This window comes from Carassius gibelio, chromosome A11, assembly GCF_023724105.1.
Source record: "Carassius gibelio isolate Cgi1373 ecotype wild population from Czech Republic chromosome A11, carGib1.2-hapl.c, whole genome shotgun sequence".
Taxonomy (NCBI): Eukaryota; Metazoa; Chordata; class Actinopteri; order Cypriniformes; family Cyprinidae; genus Carassius; species Carassius gibelio.
The window spans coordinates 18463320-18484161 of record NC_068381.1 but is presented as its reverse complement, the minus strand read 5'-3'; the positions used below and the strand labels follow the sequence as shown (position 1 = coordinate 18484161).

Below are 20842 nucleotides of genomic sequence, written 5' to 3'. Positions count from 1 at the left end.
AAGCAGTGCATCAAGAGCCACAACACACAGACGTCTTCAGGAAATGGGATACAGCTTTCCTTACCTGGGATAAGGAGAAAAGAACTGGACTGTTTCTCAGTGGTCCACAGTCCTCTTTTCAGATGAAAGTAAATTTTGCATTTTATTTGGAAATCATGGTCTGGAGGAAGACTGGAGAGACACAGAATCCAAAGTCCAATGTGATGTTTCCAAAGTCAGTGTTGATTTTAGTGCTGTGACGTCTGCTGGTGTTGGTTCATTTTGATTTATCAAGTCCAAAATCAATGCAGCCATCTACCAGGAGATTTTGGAGCACTTTATGCTTCCATCTGCTGACAAGCTTAATGGAGATGCTGATTTAATTTTGCAGCCAAGTCAAGTCCAGTCACCTTTATTTATATAGCGCTTTAAACAAAATACATTGCGTCAAGCAACTGAACAACATTCATTAGGATAACAGTGTGCCAATAATGCAAAATGATAAAGGCAGTTCATCATTGAGTTCAGTGATGTCATCTCTGTTAATTTAAGTAGTGTCTGTGCATGTATTTGCAATCAAGTCAATGATATCACTGTAGATGAAGTGACCCCAACTAAGCAAGCCAGAGGCAACAGCGACAAGGAACCGAAACTCCATCGGTGACAGAATGGAGAAAAAAACCTTGGGAGAAACCAGGCTCAGTTGGGGGGCCAGTTCTCCTCTGACCAGATGAAACCAGTAGTTCAATTCCAGGCTGCAGCAAAGTCATATTGTGCAGAAGAATCATCTGTTTCCTGTGGTCTTGTCCTGGTGGTCCTCTGAGACATGGTCTTTACAGGGGATCTGTATCTGGGGCTCTAGTTTTCCTGGTCTCCGCTGTCTTTCAAGGCTTTCTTTCCGCTGTCTTTCAAGGTCTTTCAATGATGTAAAGGTCCTTTCTAGGTGCTGATCCACCATCTGGTCTGGATACGTACTGGATCCGGGTGACTGCAGTGACCCTCTGATCTGGATACAGACTGGATCTGGTGGCCACGGTGACCTTGGAACAAGAGAGAAACAGACATATATTAGCGTAGATGCCATTCTTCTAATGATGTAGCAAGTTCATAGGGTGTTATGGGAAGTGTTCCCGGTTCCGGTTTACCTAATTAATGCAGCCTAAAAATCCTTTAACGGATTTGGATATTAAAAGCATATTAGTATGTTATGTGTATGCCAGGTTAAAGAGATGGGTCTTTAATCTAGATTTAAACTGCAAGAGTGTGTCTGCCTCCCGAACAATGTTAGGTAGGTTATTCCAGAGTTTAGGCGCCAAATAGGAAAAGGATCTGCCGCCCGCAGTTGATTTTGATATTCGAGGTATTATCAAATTGCCTGAGTTTTGAGAACTTAGCGGACATAGAGGATTATAATGTAAAAGGAGCTCATTCAAATAGGTGGTAAACCATTCAGGGCTTTATAAGTAATAAGCAATATTTTAAAAATCAATACGATGTTTGATAAGGAGCCAGTGCAGTGTTCACAGAACCGGGCTAATATGGTCATATTCCTGGTTCTAGTAAGAACTCTTGCTGCTGCATTTTGGACTAGCTGTAGATTGTTTACTAAGCGTGCAGAACAACCACCCAATAAAGCATTACAATAATCTAACCTTGAGGTCATAAATGCATGGATTAACATTTCTGCATTTGACATTGAGAGCATAGGCCGTAATTTAGATATATTTTTGAGATGGAAAAATGCAGTTTTACAAATGCTATAAAACGTAGCTTTCTAAGGAAAGATTGCAATCAAATAGCACACCTAGGTTCCTAGGTTCCTGCAGCAGGAATTTAGCACCTGCCCACAGTTCCAAAACCACTTCAGAGTGGTTATGCTGACCATGATATTACTGTGCTTGATTGGCCAGCGAACTCACCTGACCTGAACTTCACAGAGAATCTATTGGGTATTGTGAAGAGGAAGATAAGTAACATCTGAAAAACAATACAGAATAGCTGAAGACCGCTCTCAAACCCACCTGCAGTGCCACAGACAGTAATTGCAAAAGGAGCCCCTGCCAAGTATTGAGTGCATTTTTAAACCCATATATATATATATTTTTTTTTTTTATTAAATTACAAAAAAATAAAGAACTTTTCCATGATATTCTAATTTATTTACATGTACCTGTACTTAAGGGAAATTGTACTTATTTTTCCCATAAATATAATTGTAACAAATTGCTTTAATATATAATTGGATTTGTAATCACTTATCTATCATGCAAATATGTTAATTAGAATATTACATGGCCAAAACATGTATCAGGCACCAATATTTCTGGTCTAGGAGGAATACAAAGGAGTAATGGTCATTTTAAGGACCTGGCGGCTGCCATTTTGAAAACGGGGCCTTTCTTGCAGTCAAACTTTAGTAAACTTTAAGTATGTTTTTAAGTACATTTGATACTACTGTTCACCACTGAGAAACCTTTTGTTAGAAATTTTTTGGGGTCAAGACCTATTTGCAGCTGACTATAAAGAATCATCCCTGTTTAATGCCCTATTAACTGACATCGTTACACTGCACCAGTACCAATAACATGTTTGGCCCAGATGGGTTAAGTATGGGTTCCGTGGTTACTGTGTGGGCACAGGCTTTGGCTGGGTGAAATCAGCGGGTCCCATGTAGGTTTTGTATTATGAGTCCCACATACGAAGCCCATATGAGCTGATTACATGGGCCCCATAAAGGATAGGCATGGGCCAATTGGGCATGGGTTTGAACTGAGAACACATATATGGGACCTGCATAGCATATTTATGGGCCAAGTAGGCATGGGTTTGAACTGGAAATGCATATATGGGTCCAGCATAGAATTTTTATGAGCCAAGTGGGCATGTGTTTGAACTGGGAACACATATATGGGTCCTGCATGGTTTATTTATGGGCCAAGTGGCCATGGGTTTGAACTGGGAACACATATATGGGTCCTGCATGGCATATTTATGGGCTGAGTGGGGATGGCCGGATGGGTTTGGTCTGGGAACGCATATGAGTCCTGCATGGCATATTTATGTGCTAAGTTGGGTTTGAACTGGGAACACATGGGTCCTGCATCGCAGAGGCGCAAAGTAACTATGTTGGCCTATTGAGTAATTACTTACTGTACAATTTTTGGTAACTTGTAGTAACTCTACATGTAGGCTAATCAAGCATGTTGAGATTGAGTAATTGTAACTCAATACATTTTAAGTCACGCTAGTCACCAAAGAACAAACATTACATACATGTAGATCTTTTGCCAAAACAATCCATCAGTCATTTTTGCTAGTCGTGCAGAAAATGAAAAATGTAACTTCCCAAAAAAAAAAAAAAAAAAAACATCAAAATAGGTCAAAGTTTATGCTGTGTTGAATTATGCTGATTAATGGACTCTCAGAAAGGTCGCAGGCCTACCGTAACACTTCAAATAATAGTCCAGTCCCAGACACCTGTCCCTTGGGGCAGAAACACATATTTGGACAACTAGGGATGTTCAATATTATCGGGCAATATTGGCTTTAAAATTCTATATCGGTAAATATGGGTTTAAAGATCCTTACAGAGCCATATTTAAGCCCTTGGGGCATTCATGGTTGAATCCTGGTGCAAGGCCACTTTTCCTTTTTTTTTTTTTGTTTTTTTTTTTTTGCCTAAGACCTCTGGACCAAATTTCCTCAGTGTACTGAATGTATTTAAGACCATAATCAAGAAACACATACTACAGGGCCATGAGATAAGACTGTGATTAAATCCATGATACCATCAGCCAATCAGAGAGAGGTACATCAGAGCGATCCAAGCTGTTATCTGCGGTGGATGGTGGACCACCCCTGATTTCGGCTAGACTGCTTTCAGCATATTTTAAAATTGGGCTTTCAGATCTAACTAATCGATTCCAAGATATATCTATCATGCTCCGTCAAGGTCAGTAGAGGATCAATCATTACCCATGAGTGTGTCTGCCAGACCTGATCTCATCTCTCCCTTTCTCATTACCTGCATTAACATGCACTGAATTAGCCCACCTCGTTGGGTTTCAAAGCCACGCTTTGCCTTGCTCCTCCAAGCAAGTACAGGAACTTGCTATTGTCAATACATATGCTGATATGATGCTGTAAGTATTTACAAACATCCTGCTGCTGCACAAATAGCATATAAAATTACCCTGTAGCAGATCTACAAAGGTGGAGCTAGGGAAGGTGGAGGGTTTCAGAAAAACTCTGAAAGCCTGCTGCAATGCTCAGGGCGAATGCTAACCAGCCATGTAAATGTAATGCAACCAGCTCATTGGCTGCATATGCAACATGAACCAATGAGCTTGTGACAAGTTGTTTAATGCTAAGAATATCATAAATTTATCATTAGGACACACTAGTCTGTACCATCTAGAGTTTTATGACAGAACTTGGTATTTAAACCTGAGCCAATTTTTCACTGCAATCTAAAGGCCCATAGTGGCTCAATTTACTTGGATTAATTCTACAATATTGAAAAATGGTTTTAGAGTAATGGCAAAACATAATAAATGCAAATATATTCATAGACAATCTTCCTAAATGTTCTGTAATTTACTGCAGTACTATACACATGTGCCACTAGCTCACTGGCCTCCATGGTAGTAAAACTCGGGGAGCAAGTGTGTTTGAGCAAAACAATGTGTCAATCTTAAGTGTCTTAAATTGAGCAGTCAAATCCAGAGAGTTGCAGTGGATGTGGTGGGTAATGGGTGTTTGAAATGCAGAATGCACACATAGCGCTTCAGCTCCAGATGGGACGAAGAGTGTTAGCTGAACATCTATCAAATGCTTACAGATGTTACCACAATTATGAAAAACTAACTGGAAACTTTTCATTTTGTACAAACTCATGTCCCAAATAACAATCTAACTTCAGATAAAATAGACTAGAAAAAAAATAAAAATAAATAAAAATAGTTTTTTTAATGGTTTAAAATAATTACACTGCTAGGTTTATTTTATCCCAAATCGAGATTGATATTAAATCTACAGATCTTGTTGATTTAAAAATCACTTTTACACACACAGAATTACTATCAAAAGGTAAATATTTACTTAAAGCAAGACAAAACTGTCAAAAGTAACATGCAAAAAATGCAGAAAAGTATGGCATCAACAGCTGAGTTTATAAATTAAGCATTTAACATTTGTTGAATATAACTTTTCAGGTGAAATTTAACCTTTCTATATATCGTGCAAAAAAAAAAAAAAAAAATATATATATATATATATATATATATATATATATATATATATAGTTGTACAATTCGTTAATACTTCTTTTTACTTCTTTAAATTATTCTCACATGACAGTAAATAAAACACATTAACACTGATTTTGTGAAAATCCCAGTCTATGTTCCCCTGTCTTGGTTTTGTGGACTCTAATTTTGAAATGTTCTCATTCGCCATTGTTTCTGCGTTCCCTTGTTACTTTGCCCATATTGTTGGTTTTAATATAATTAATTATCTCCTCCCTCCTTGTTAGCTCTTTATCCTGACAGTATATAACTCAGTCTCACACCACCATTTACTGCTGAGTATTGTTTAACCCATGTTGTCTCGCATCCTGCCTTGGCTTACCCCTGTGTTTTGTTCTTGGATTGTCTATCTGGTTTTTGATTTTGGCTTTTGTATTTCTGGATTACCCTGTCTGAATATTGTTTGCTGGAGATCGAACACATCTGTTTTTGGGTTATTATCTAGTCCAGTGGTTCCCAACCTTTTTCAACTCGCGGCCCACACAACCAAACACATATGTTTGCGCGGCCCACTTCAAAAAGATTAACTGACCCCGCTATTGTTGGGTTAATAACTTAGTACTCCGAAGCTAGATTTTAAACTGTATTTATTGAATAAACTAGGGCTGTGCGATATGGACAAAAAAAAAAAAAAAAAAAACTATCGCGATTTTTTTTATCAATTTTGCAATTGTGACACACATCGATATGCTTTTACAGTCATAAATGCATTCAGGATTAATTTGAAACATATTTCCAAAAGAAAAGCAATCAAGCTTTATCAAAAAGTCATCTCTAGAACAGACATAAGTCGAAATTATCACTATAGTGAAGATGTAAAAAAATGTAGAGACTTGTGGCAAAAAAAAAAAAAAAAAAAAAAAATCCTGTATACAGGGACTTTTTTTTTCTTTTTTTGCCATGAATTGTTCATAGAGCTAATTAATTGTAGCGGTGCCTCAGGTGTTTGCAGTGAATGCGGTCAGCAGTGAGAGCGCATAAATATAACGCGAAAGCACATTAAAATAATGCACGAGTGCGAATCTATCTGTTCGCAGCAGATTTCCTTTGCTCTGTCACAAAACCGGTCGTGCTTGCTCAGATACACGCTGCTTTGCGAGGAGAGAGTGTGCACACTTAAAACGTGTCTCCTCTCACTTAAACTGCATCCTGTTCACTAACAAATTCACTCTATGCTCATGTGTTAGACATGAATTATCGCACGTTTTTATTTCTAGCCTTTTACCGCAGTGAGAACGCTCTGATCCGTCAACATTGGCTCAGAAAAAAGGCGCATCACAGACAGTGTGTGAACCTGGAGTTAGGCATATGCCCAGTCTCTGTTCTCGCGCTAGGCGCAATGCATTCTGATGGGATCGGATACGGGAGGTCAGGGCCGTGGAAAATTGTGGTATAAAGCGATTTAGAAATCCCGCACACTCAAATCGTGATTTTAGGACGTTTTCTTTTAATCGCACAGCCCTAGAATGGACTGGAAATGAACAAAAAATAATTGGCGGCCCACCTGCAATACCACAGGTTGAAAACCACTGCTCTAGTCTCACCCATACCATACCTGTCTGCCATTGTTTCGACCCTGCCTATGTTTTTGACTATGTCTAAAAATAGAAGCTTGCACTTGGGTGAAATTTCCATTGCAATTAAAATTATTCATGGCGCAATTACGTAAATGTTCAAAGCGCCAATTAATTGTTTAAAGTTCACTTAGGTTTTTCTGCGTACTTAAGATGTTTTTTTCTCTACATGTTATATTAGCGGTTTTCCCCATTATTTAAATTTTAGTTTTAGTACAACACTATAATGCCATGCATTTATTATTATTATTATTATTATTATTATTATTATTATTTATTTATTTAAAGAAGAAACCAATCTGATGTATTTGAGGTTTAATACTATAGAAAAGCACACCGTTTTTCAGTTAGTGTTTTCAGGTTGTTTATTTGCATACAAAAATACGGCATGCAGTTGCATCAAATAATGGTATAAACATCTTTCATTGTAAATTGTGATAACCATAATTAGTAATCACAATTAAAATTTCAAGGGAATAATCAACCTTTTTTTTTTTTTATAATCATGTCGCCTATGTCTCTGGCTTTCAACATCTACAGAAATATGCATTTACTCTTAGTCAAAAAAATAAATAAATAAATAATGATGGAAGTTTATATACTATAGTACTGTTTCAGTTATCATTAAAATATGTCAGGTTTGTATGTAATGGCAAAGTGATTATATTTAGTTTCTTTTTTTAAGTTAATTTTGAAATAACATTTGAAGCATTTTTTTGTTTGTTAAATATAAGTACTTTATTTTTTTTTATTTTTTTAAAGTAACGACCAAGTGGCCAGCAGCAGACAGATAGCTCTGTATGTTTGAACAATTTAGCCTAATCAAATCATCACGACTTGCCTAAAATAAAATCCAGAGATATAAAACAGTTCAAGCAACTAACAATGTTTAAACGTTAAACCTATAGTTAAATTAGGCTATATCTAATAGATCGTGCATGTTCACTTGCATTTTTTTCAGTGGATACAAAGTCCTTTTTGCTCATAAATGTAAGAGTAATACATCATTCGTAACTGAAAAAGGTCTATTCTTTTATTTGTGTGCTCTCGCAATATCAACAAAATGTTGTGCTTTTATAAAATAAAAAGAAAGTCTAAAACAGGCATCCGAACTATGACGTGAAAATTGTCGTGAAGCCCAGCTTGAGGGGCGTCAGAAAGTCAGAGCCTGTCAGGCTCTGGCTGATATGCAGGGCTCTACTGTCTGTTGTTGAACCACAGGGAGACTTTCAGAGTCGCTGAGACTTTTTTTTTTCTTCGAATGGCTGGTCGCACTCTAGAGCCCTGGATCTGCAACTAAATATTAGCTCTACTCTTTTACGTCTGCCTTAAATTCAACTGTTCCAATACTAATGCTCACATCAAATAGTGGGATGAACTCTAAAAGTGCTGTCCTTTTTTGGTAAAACATGTATGTGTCGAAAGGCCTAATAATAAAATGTGACCTTCTGTAGTTTTGTCACATATTAATCTTTTAATCATATTTGCAAATGCCTTAACTCCACAGCAGAGAAAGCAATTTTGTCTTTACTGTTCCAATAATTATGGAGGGCACTGTATATGGACTACCTTACAACAAAGTAGTCTTTTTTTTTACCCAACTTTATGCTCTCATAGTACCTATCTTATTAGTTGGACACTGAGATATGTTTGATTCCATGTCATATTTTCATGAATGACTTTTTGGACCTCACCTTGTCTGTCAAACAAAGATGCTCTCACAGCAGCAAAAAAGTTGCTAGTCAACCGTTGGAATCCTCCTCACACAATGGACTGATGGACCTGAACTGTGAATTTGATGGAACTCTCGATGGAACTCTCAACTTCTCGTATATATGGATCTAATGTAAAAACTGTAAATGTATGGCTTTCATCTTTTAATGTTGTGTCAACTTTTCTGAAATCTTTGTAAAAATATTTTGTTATTTATGTATTATTATTACTTTATTTTTATTATTATTATTATTATTTTTTTTTTTTTTTTACCAGGGGGTGGGACGGGTCGGGATGGGTTCTAAATTTCTTTTTTGTTCTATACTACTCCTCCCAGAAGAAAATTTCACACATTCAGTTTAACCGCAAAAAAGAAGATGACAAATTAACATTACATTAATTAACAAAATTAACTTATTAACTCTTAAGGCCTCAAAATATTTTATATTGTAAACTATTATGTAAATATGACATAAGACACTCACTGACATATTAAAAGCACCTCTTCCGTTCAGTTAAAGAGGCCGTTAAAACAATTTCTGAGGCGAAATCAGTGTCCACGTTTTTTCATTATAAGCTCTTTGCCTGCCTTCCATGAAATCTCAAAATACTACCAAAGTCAAACTACATTTTTAATCTTTACTTACCATAAACCGTATTTCACTCGCTGAGAAAATGACAGCTTCTCGCACAGGTGTCATGTGAATTTAACGGGATTTGTGTGTTCACGTTTCATTATATATATATATATATATATATATATATATATATATATATATATATATATATATATATATATATATATATATATATTAGGGGTGTAACGATACGCGTATTCGTATTGAACCGTTCGGTACGACGCTTTCGGTTCGGTACGCGGTACGCATTATGTATACCGAACGGTTCGTTGGAGTATTTAATTATATTTGAAAAAAAAAAAAAAAAAAGAGAGAGAGAGAAATATAATGATATGCGTTCAACAAGGTAGCCCAATAACCCAAACAACGTAACAGGCAACGCCCCTGACACTCCCGAAGAAGAAAAAAACACCATCTTATATGTTTATGTTAGGCTACTCAGCAGGCGCTCGCTCACTCAGTACGCGCTGAAGGCTCGTTGCAAAATAGCCAATGCGTTTAACAGACTAGAAATGAGAAGATCCTCCAATAACCAACAGGTCTGGTGTTTGGGTGCACTTTGGATTCCCTTTAAGCTATAATGGTGATGGCAAGAGAGTGGTGGATATCTGGGATATATGCGTCAGTACTATCTGGGAAAAGACGAAAAAAAAAGGAGAAACATGCACGCAGCAAACTATCCCTGCAGCATTTAGACACTATAGCTTACAGGGAATCCAACCCAAACACCAGACCTGTTGGTTATTTTAGGATCTTATATTTCTGGTCTGTTAAATGCATTCGACATTTTGCAACGAGCCTTCAGCGCGTGCTGAGTGAGCGAGCGCCTTAGGGGCCGTTCACATATCGTGCCTAAAAACGCATGGAAAACGCTAAGCACGTCTTTCTCCTCCTTTCCAAAGCGCTCGGGCAGAAGCGCTCATGAGGCGTCTGTCTTTGCTAAGCAACAATGACGTGCTCTCTCCATGAGACGCGGAAATTTCAGCGAAGGATAAATGGATTTGCAGCTCTAAAAATCGCTTGCAGTAGCTCTGCTACTAAATTTATTTCAAAATTGCAATCCATATACAACTATGATCAGCTGATCCTTCATCTTGGCTGAGCTCTCAACGTTGTTACGGGAAAGGATGAAGCTGATTGGTTGGTTTTTGTCACATGACCCGCGGTGCGCTTGCGGCATTCTGAAAAGTTGAGATGTTTTTACATTTTGCTGTATCTAAAACGTATCGAACCGAACCGAACCGTGACATCAGTGTATCGTATCGAACCGAACCGTGAATTTTGTGAACCGTTACACCCCTAATATATATATATATATATATATATATATATATATTTTTTTTTTTTTTTTTCACTGAAGCAGTGCTTTAGCAGCATTTTTTATGATGCTAATACACTGCTCCTTTCAATCAAGAGGACGTTTATTATCACCTTCCTCTGAACAGATCAAGTGGTGTAAAGGTGCCCATAATGATCCAGACACTGACTGTATTAACAAGAAATGAAAAAACAATACTAAGATACAGCATCTTTGACAAACTATTCCTTCATCATGCTCAGCATCAAAAAGCAATGCATTGTGAGTGTTTGCTTTTTAATAAATAAATAAATCTGATCCTCACTCAAGTTCAGACCTGTAAATAGCATGCATAATTCAAAAGAAAACACCTGTAGGTTGAATTTGTCACACAGCTGGATTTCCCCAGGGAGATTGGGCCTACAGAATTGGGCTCCCCACCAATCCCAAGAGAAGATTTACAGAGTCTCCTGAGCCATAGTTTCTTGCTAGTCTCATCTTCCGATTATACTGCTTCATTAGCATTTCAGTCATTCTCTTTCCACCAGACTTCATTAAAATCCCTCATAAGGGCGCAATGCCCTCGTGCTTATTTCTGCCCATCAGTGTGATGCAGTTTGGCGTCTGCAGCTAACAGAGTTAATTCCAGACAGCATGCAGAAGGTTTTATGTGGTGTACGGCTGACATGCTCAAACATGCACACCACCGCAGCTTTGAGGAGGAGCACAGAAAACATTCGGTCTAACAGGCTATTTTCATTTCAAATTCACTAAAATTTTATCCTCATTTACATCAACAAAACTACAGATGTTCAAATGCTGGTTGAGCACTCATAATGATGTCAGCCTCTTCCCTGTGGCTCCGCATCAGTGTTGGCTAGCTCTTTCTCTCTTATTACATGGCAATTACCTCTTCCTGGGCACCAGTGAAACTCGGAGAGGTGGCTCCTAACCATCCACCCTTAAAAAATATATACATTTAAACTGCAACAGCGCTCAGAAAGAGCTCCCGTCCAACCAAGGTCAAAGGTCATTCTCAGCATGCATTGCGATTTCTGGAGAAAGAGAGTGACACTGCTTTCCATTCGAAAGGGTTCATCCCTATGCCCTAATCCCTTCACATGGTTTACCGTCCGGAGTGAGAGCTTTAAGGATGTAGGGGACCAAGCAACTGTTTTTTGAAGTGCCCTTTGTGTCATAATCATGTGCCCACATGGAGGCATCCTGCAAAGAATCTGCACAAAGGATTATGAGAGCAGGATGTGTCTATCAATATGGCGGCCATGATTGTTTTCATTTAGAAGTGCCCTTGCTTCTTGATGATTTTGTCCGCACTGCCACCTGTTTTATTGCAACATTATCTGTGAAGCATACATTGCATATCTGTGCATATTAAGTTGTATGCGTCAAGCATAAAGATGGATAATTTGTCATCTCTCTCTCCCTTCTTCTTTCATTCTCTGCCATTCTGATCTGTATGCATGATCCCATTACGTCTTTGATCAAGGCCCTCAACACAAGTATCCAAAGGGGGATTACGATCGAGATACGCGGTTGCTCTTGATCAGAGGTAATCAAATGAACCAGGTCTTGCGTCTCCCATGGTTTTCACCAGGCTAAAACTCTGATAGATCAAACAGAGCTGGGCCTTGATCAATAGCAAAATCATCGTTGAAAGCACTCCTCAAAACACAACCTGCTGCAACAGATGATGAGTCCCTTAATTCACATCATCATTCAGTCCAATAACACATAAAAGGAAGCTGCCAAGTGAACATCTCACTGATATCAGCTGTGTTAATATTGTCAAATGATTAAGGCTTGTGCAGAAATTAGAGCTCATTTTTTATGCATAAGAAAATTAACATGTTTGACTAATAACTTGCGGGATGTAAGTCCTTCAAGCAAGAAAATGTGTGCGAGTCCAACAACATTTGGCTCGGCTATCTAGTATAGTACCGTTTCTCAACAGGGATGTTCAATCAGCTTTTCTGTAGAGCAGCTGCCGAACTTCACTGAAAACAGCAGCTAGAATTCAGGCATGAGAAAGCACAGTATGCTTTTTTTCTTGTTCTTATTTGGAAAAATTAACTTGAATGCTTCTTGTTTGTTGACTGGCTGCAGTGAGTTTGAATTCCACATTTCTAAAGAGTTTATTTAAGCAAAGTGACAAGTAGCCAAGTATGTTGTCCCATACTTGGAATTTGTGCTCTGCATTTATCCCATCTAAGTACACACACACAGCAGTGAGTAGTGAACACACCCCCCCCCCCCCCCCCGCCACACACACACACTAGGAGCAGTAGGGTCTGTGTATCATCCAATCAATCAATTATTCCATTCAATCTGGTAAATTAAAAACTGTAAAATCTGTCAAAATAAAAAAAAAAATTCCATTTTTTTCTTTATGAACCAAGATTTAAAAGCTGACTTTATGTTGAGGAATACACTTGAGAAATGGAAAGATGGCTAATTGTTTCGATTTGTTTAAGAAATGGAACATTTGATTTTGTTTATTGTTTACAAATTTGTTTATGGCTTAAATCATTCACACGTGTGTTGCGCTGAAACACCTCTTTCATTTGATGTTCTGTACTGCATTACAGAATCAGTAAAGTACTGCCAATATTTAAAAAAAAATCAAATACTGTCACACACCACCAATCACTGTTAAGTGTGCATGCAATTTTAAGATGAAATATGTTGCTGGGCACAATTACATCAAGATAAAGTCGATAACAGTGACGTACAGAATTATTACGGTCCATTATTTTTGGTGCACAAACAAACCATGTGCAAATGCTCTTTGTGCATCAAACGCTATACCAGTCATCAAAAGTTATCTTGCGGGTGTTTTATAATGGATGCTGGCTAAAGGAGCATGTTTTACAGTATGGGTCGTAGTTATGCAATCAAGGTAGGCCAGTAGGTGTATTGGTCCTTTGCCATCTCCCTGTGGTCCTGTTTGGTATTTTACTATTTAGTTTCCAATGTCCTGTGCTAGCGGGAATCACAACAAGAAGACCAGTTACTGTTGTCGTAGCACTACCCACTTAGTGAGATTGGATAACACTGGCAAAATGTCTCTTTTGCCCTTGGAACAGGGAAATTGCGGAAGCCCCATCCTTCGCGAAGGAGGTTTCGGAAGCAAATACCGGCCTTCCAACGATTCTCAAGGATTCTTCGAGTGAAGGCCTGGCTCCGGACGTTCCACTGCGTCTGGCTGCCGAGGGGAAGAAGTAGCTCGACAGGGTCTATAATAATGACTCTCTGGAGCAGTTATAGCACGCTGATTGTAACCTGGGCCTCTCAATGTCTCTACCCATTGTGGCGAGAACACAGGAGGATACTGGCTCCACACAAAGGCTATAGAATCTTATATAAATATAAATAAATATATTTAGCAACTCTATTGAAGGGTTCTACAAATTTTAGTCATTAAACATAAAAATGGATAGTTTTTCAATTAAAAAATAATAGACGAGCTTAGACGTCATATAAGGAATTTATCTGAGCACTAGAAAAATAAAATAAGAATAATTTGAGCAAAAATAATAAAAATAAATAAGAAAGTAAAAATAACTATGTATGCCAATTACAGTACATCGTGAGCATAAATTACAGAGGATTAGTGTTCTGACAGTAGAAAATGGTTAGCAACCCTCTGTAGTAAGCAAACACTTTCACTAAAAAAACAGTAAAGCTGAAATCTTGACGAATTTACTGACCTCATGAAAATCATTCATTGTTTGCTGGAATACAAATCAAACATCCTGACATCTCTACCATCTATTGTAGGCCAAACTCTACACCTCTAAATATGAAGGTGATATGAACAGCACCAATGCCTCTCTATTAAATTCTCAGATCTGTAACATCCAACAAATCATATGTTGATAGTCCAGTCACGTGTGTCACAGATCTCGCATCTCCTTTTTTTTTTTTTTCACCCCTCAGAAGATTCACTTTGATTGGCTTGATTTCCCTCAGTACCTTTATTAAATTTAGTCAAATGGAGGGAACGTTACAGTACAGATTGAATATTTCTGGTTTCAATTACCAAATGCAGAGGTCACACTACCTATGTAGACAATACTCTAGAGGTGCGTCTATTTCCACGAAACGCTAATGCTATGAAGCAAGATACTCTCACCCACACAAGAGGACTGAGCTATGTTTACATACCACAAATTGCCATTGATTGAACGACTGAAATAGTTTCTGCGTGACTCTGTTTACCACCTTACTACCATCGATTTTAAGAGTTTTATGAGAAAGACAGCTGTCTTCCGAGAGGTTTGTGACATCACAGTGAAGAGAACTCAACATACCAGTAAAAAAATAAATAAAAAGTATGTTCTTCAGCACAACAAAACACTAATTGAGCTGTGCTGTTTCCTATGGCTGATTGGTCAGGTAAGTTTGGGATTTTTCGTCTCCTTTGGGAGCCAACTAAGTAACTTTCATGCATGGTATTCAAGTACTCCTTGGCAGCTGCCTGTTTACCTCAGAAAAACCAAAAGAAATCCGCCAGGAAAAAGATAGCAAGTCATTATTGGTTAAAGACAATTCACTTGACAGTTGTTGCGGTTGGAGTAAGGATAATTAAGGAAGCCAGTTAATGGTCGTGCATAATTTTCAGATAAAGAAACAGTGCCTACATCACTGTCTTCACAGAGGACAACAAAAGTCATCAAACTCCCTCGTTATTCAAAAGTAATGGCGGACCAGTTAATTATCTTTTCTGAAATGGTATTTACCAAGAAGCTAACTGAGCTTTTGTCATTAAATCCCAATATGCATTAGTAAATAAATTCAGACATTAACTTAAAGATAAAGTGACGAACAGTAAATTAAAGAAAAGAATAATGCATTCAAATTAAATGGGCCTATTTTTCCAATACAAAGAAAGTAAGTATTCAAAGCACGAAGTAACAAATCTCTGTCTTTGGTTTTAAAGTTTTTGTGGATTCAGTCCCAAACGTGGTACTTGATAACTGGTGGCCACCTGCCACCCAGAAGCCAATATGGCTCCAATTCATGTGTGTAACACTGCTATATCTGCTGCTGCATTAAAACACACTCCATGCCTTTCTGTGATTTATCATGGGAGGCTTATTACTGAGCGAACCATATGGTCTAATCTACCTCTCACTCACAAAAAAAAAAAAACATTGATCATACAATTGCAACTATAGTTTTTGGAGCTCTTTGGGTGGTGCTGTGTAACTCAAATTTAGTACTTGATGGATATTTTTAGATTTGGTTTACTGCTGCTTTAATTGTATGTTGGATGCTGACGGGAAGTCGTGTGTCATATAGCTTGCGATGCAGTGTTCAGGTGCATTTCATGCATAAAAACTGCTAATCTATCTCTTTTGCCTTCGAGGAAAGAAAAATACAGCCGATGGAAATGTGCTAAGAGCAAATCTACATTTAATTGCATATGCCATTAGGCTTTGTTGTTTGCTGTAATGTAAAGTGCTTAAGACAGCTAGAATGTTTTTCAAAGAAAAAAAAAAAGAGAGAGAGAGAGAGAGTAAAACACAAATAAACAAGGGTTAAATTTGCATTGGTTAATTCAGGATTGCGTGAAGCCTTGTTATCATTTTGGTTACTGACCACTGTTATCAGTTGAAATTGGATGTTTAATTTGTCTATAATTCCCCAGACTCTGATTTTTAGATTTAGATTACTTTTGCTGTCAAAAAAAAATGCTTATAAAAAAAAAAAAAAAAAAACGCAGGCAGGACATTATCCCTAGAACACAATAAAATTCAATACATAGTTAAAAATAGATTGAATACAATTTATTATATTTTTATATGTTATGAGCCATAACATTTAAAAATACTGTAATTATAATTATAAAAAAAATACCTTATCGGTATATTAGATTATAGGTATTAATCAGAAGTTTAATCTCAGTGCATTACTCTCACTTTAAAAATTTTATATATATCGAAGAGGTCTCAAGGCACATTTTATGTGTACAACTCATAAACAACAGCTAAAGTATTTGGTCTTCATGAGCACACAAACCAATAACTGAATATATCAAATTGAATATATCAAATACAAATATACGTGTCCACGTTTGATGTTGACATTTCACTTAGCATTAACGTGGCTGCACCTCATTTGCAAGTAATCAAACAAGGGAAATATACAACCCCTCACGAACGTATTCAAACCATAGTTAAAGTAACAATTTTTTTTTTTTTTTTTTTTTTTTTTTTTTTAAAGAATGGATCACTTCGCTCAATGACTCTGAAAAACTCTGAAAAACTTCTGGCTTCTGTGACAGATGGAAGATGAATGCCAAAATATGTCCATATAATTACAGCAGTAATGCTGTTTTGATTAATTGATACTAACTCCAACTATTGTTACTGCACAGCTATGTCGAGACTCTGTATTGTGTGCTTTCAACAACAATAGTGGTATTTCAAAGCATATTTATTGAGCACAGTGCTTCATTCAACTTGATTGTAATGAAATGCCTCATCAACCGTCAGTCCACTTCTTGTTATTGTTCTCTTAGATATCAATGAAACTACTTCATTCCTATCCCACATTTTATTGCTTGATAACACGGCTGATTTAGTGAAGCATCGCTAAATAATTTATTCATCCACCTGCTAACTGTGACTCTTCCACCCGATGCCCTCCTGTTTTTGGTTGTTGAAGTTTCCAGAATGAGAGACAGGTAAATGTAGTCGCTCAGACAACCCGCTACCCTTTGGGTAAGACTCTGTACAGCTGGATGAGAACACAGTGGGGTCAGCAGCACCACAGTGAGGACCTTCCCTTGTGGCCTTGTACCATGGGAACAAGGAAATATCATCATAAACAAGCTCTAGCTGTCAGTCTCTCTCACTGTCTGACCTGCTCCTTTTCTATCAGAACAAGACCTGTGTTTTCCATTCTATGTTTTAATCTCTTATCAAGTGATTTTTATCCCTCAGTCAGTATTTCTATCAATAGTACAACCACAGCCTCCTGAACAGAAAATGTAATGAAGTGAGAATGTGCTGCCCTTTTTTTCTTCTTACATTATACATTATACATTATACATGCATAAAATAGCAGAATAAGATTTTGGATTTTGGAAGATATTCATGACCATAACGTATAATTATTCATGAATTATTGAAACAAGCTTAGAATGCCATTAATCAAAAGCTACAACACAGCAACATCGAAACTGTAAATTAAAATGTATGTCCTTATAATTCTGAAATGCAAGTGCAGCCAAGTGTACCACAAGCAATGCAGTCTTTAAACAGTCAATCATTAACATTTACAATGACTCCAGTCAAGGACATCTGGTAGTGCAGTTTCAGACAAAGTTAAACAGCATGAATATTCTACTCATGAAGGGAATTTCTACTATTGGATGCAACCAAAGCTAATTGGCTAGCTGCAACACGAATATCTGAAGGACCTGGCAAAGTTTGAAAGGTTTGTGGCTTCAAATATCTGAAAGACATTCAGAGGTAATTGAAAGTGAATTACTTACAGGGATAGTACAGGGATAGACATTTCTGTTAATACATTTAGTGTAAACTTAGTAGCAGATCTACTGCAAATGTTTTTCAGTGCTGGAAATCCATTTAACCTTTGCTGAAACTTTACCGTTATCATGGGAAGTGTAAGTTATGGTTGTTAAGCAATGGCAGACACAACAGGAATGTAAGCTACTGTGCACTTTGGAAAGAAGGAGAAAGTGGAATGGCTAGCATTTTCCACTCATTTTTAGGCACAATATTTGAATGGTCCCTTCTATCGTTAATACCAGGCAGAAACAAAACATTATCTGTTTTTGTCCTTACAATAAAATCAATAGGGTCCAAAAACACTGAATAAATTATATAAATGGTGACATAATTTCCATTTTTGGGTGATCTATCCCTTTAATAAATTAGAAGATCTCTTCCTGTCTAGTTGGCAGCTTATGATAACAATAAGCTGCAAAGTAGAACAGACTTTGACAAAAGTCAAAAGCCTGAAAGAATACCTGCATGCCTGACTTCAAACAGTTATTCTCTGGCCTCTTGGATTTGCAAGAGTATGTTAATATGCCTTTCAGTTATAAGGTTTAGTCTGAAAACCCAAAGTTACTGCCTTCCTTTCCAACACTGCAGGGTTAGAATAACTGTACAATCTGGAAACAGGGCAAACTCTATTCTTGTGCCACAGGTCTTGCTCCCACTCAGCAAAACACACAAAAATCCAGAATTTGCCTAATCCCCAGGGCTTCCCGTCTTCTGCTAAAATCAAACCTTGTTGAGAAGATGACAAGTCCGAGAGTTGAAATGAGGTTCAACATCGCAGTTACTTGAAAAATCGTTATGGCACCTCTAAACTTCTCTGTCACACCTGTCACATTAACTGGCTGTTAGCTAGATGGGAATAAAAAAATAAATTAAAAAAAATAAAAATACAAAAATAAAGTGACTTCAGGATGGTTCCGCACATTGTGACAGCAGCTGTAGTGCTTAAGAAAACAGATGTTGAAATGTCAACAACAAGCTGAAGCAGATACATTGATATAGATGATCCACACAGAGACTAGAATTACCCCAGAATACATGTTCAAACAAGCTTGATTATGTTTAAGCTGCTACAAACACTACAAAGCTGATTCAACAACAAGCTCATCCTTGTTGTGATGTCCCGCAAATGTTTAATAGGCTAATCTGTGAACAGGTTAATAGTTGAAAATTCATTCAACTCATTTTTGTGTCATCTGAGAATTTCTGGAGCTTGACGGAGGGTCTCTTACAGTGCCTTCGCTCATATACAGGAAGAAGAGCAGTGGGGAGAGCACACATCCCTGAGGGGCACCAGTGCTGATAGTGAGAGTCCTGGATGTGAGTTTCCCCAGCTGCCTGTCTGTCAGGAAGCTGGTGATCTACTGGCAGATTGGCGAGAGTAGAGAGCTGGGTCAGTTTGGCAGTGAGAAGGTCAGGCATGATTGAATTGAAGGCAGAACTGAGGTCTACAAACAAGATCTTTGCGTAAGTCCCAGGTCTATCGAGATGCTGCTGAATATAAATAATGTATAATATTAGAAAATGTAGAATAAAGACAGATATATATATATAGATAGATAGATAGATAGATAGATAGATAGATAGATAGATAGATAGATAGATATATTTTTCAGATTTTTTCATATAGCAAGCACTATGTGTGCGTCAGTTACATTTTATGTTCTGTGAGTCTTATTTACTGTTGTTTGTCAAAGTAGAACGATCAGCACACATATGCTCATTATGTCAAAGAAGGCAGAGAATAAAACTAAGAATCTAAAGGGCGAGAGCGGATCATGTTACAGATTGTGTGCTCCTCCCTGCCAATGCTACATCATGAGCAGGGATACAGGTGCATATCAATAAATTAGAATGTCATGGAAATGTATTCATCATTTTTATTCATTTAATTAATTCAACTCAAATTGTGAAACCCGTGTATTAAATAAATTAAATGCACACAGACTGAAGTAGTTTAAGTCTTTTGTTCTTTTAATTTTGATGATTTTGGTTCACATTTAACAAAAACCCACCAATTCATTATCTCAGCAAATTAGAGTACCCCATAAGACCAATATAATAATAATAATAATAATAATAATAATAATAATAATAATAATAATAATAATAATAATTAAAAAATAAAAACCTTTTGGAAATTATTTTCATTTACTGCACATGTCCTCAATACATGTGGTAGGGTCTTCTTTTGATTTAATTTTGTGGCACTGCTGAGGTGAAATGCAAGCCCAGATTTCTTTGACAGTATCCTTCAGCTTATCTGCATTTTTTGGTCTCTTGTTTGTTTCTCATTTTCCAGAAGCTTTTCAGACCAGAATCTATGGGGTTCAGGTCTGATGAGTTTGTCTAGTGAGTTTGCTGACCTGTCAAGCACACCAACACCATGGTCATTTAACCAACATTTGGTGCTTTTGGCAGTGTGGGCAGGTGCCAAATCCTGCTGGAAAATGAAATCAACATTTTCAAAAAGCTGGTCAGAAGATGGAAGCAGGTGCTAGAAAGCAAGGAAGCAAGTTCTCCAAAATTTATTGGTAAACGGTTGCAGTTACATTTGGTTGCCAATGGACCAACACCAGCATTGCAACCCAAATCATCACAGACTGTGGAAACTTAACGCTGGATTAACAAGAGGAATACGACAATTGTAGTCAAACTCCTTGACACGTCTCTATGCCTTGACCCCCAACTCCTTGTAAAGTTCACTCAAATTCTTGAATAAATTTTGCTTAACAGTCCTTATAAGGCTGGGGTTCTCTTGGTTGTTGTGCATCTTTTT

At 37.3% G+C, this 20842-nt stretch overlaps 1 protein-coding gene across 1 annotated transcript in view; it reads right to left on the bottom strand.

Moving 5' to 3' along the window:
* Positions 1-20842, bottom strand: part of LOC128022842 (bis(5'-adenosyl)-triphosphatase-like) — a 194309-nt gene that overhangs the window by 96863 nt on the left and 76604 nt on the right. Inside the window, exon 4 of the mRNA XM_052610617.1 lies at positions 18869-18889. Within this exon, the coding sequence (XP_052466577.1) occupies positions 18869-18889 (21 nt within the window). The remainder of the gene's footprint in view (positions 1-18868; positions 18890-20842) is intronic.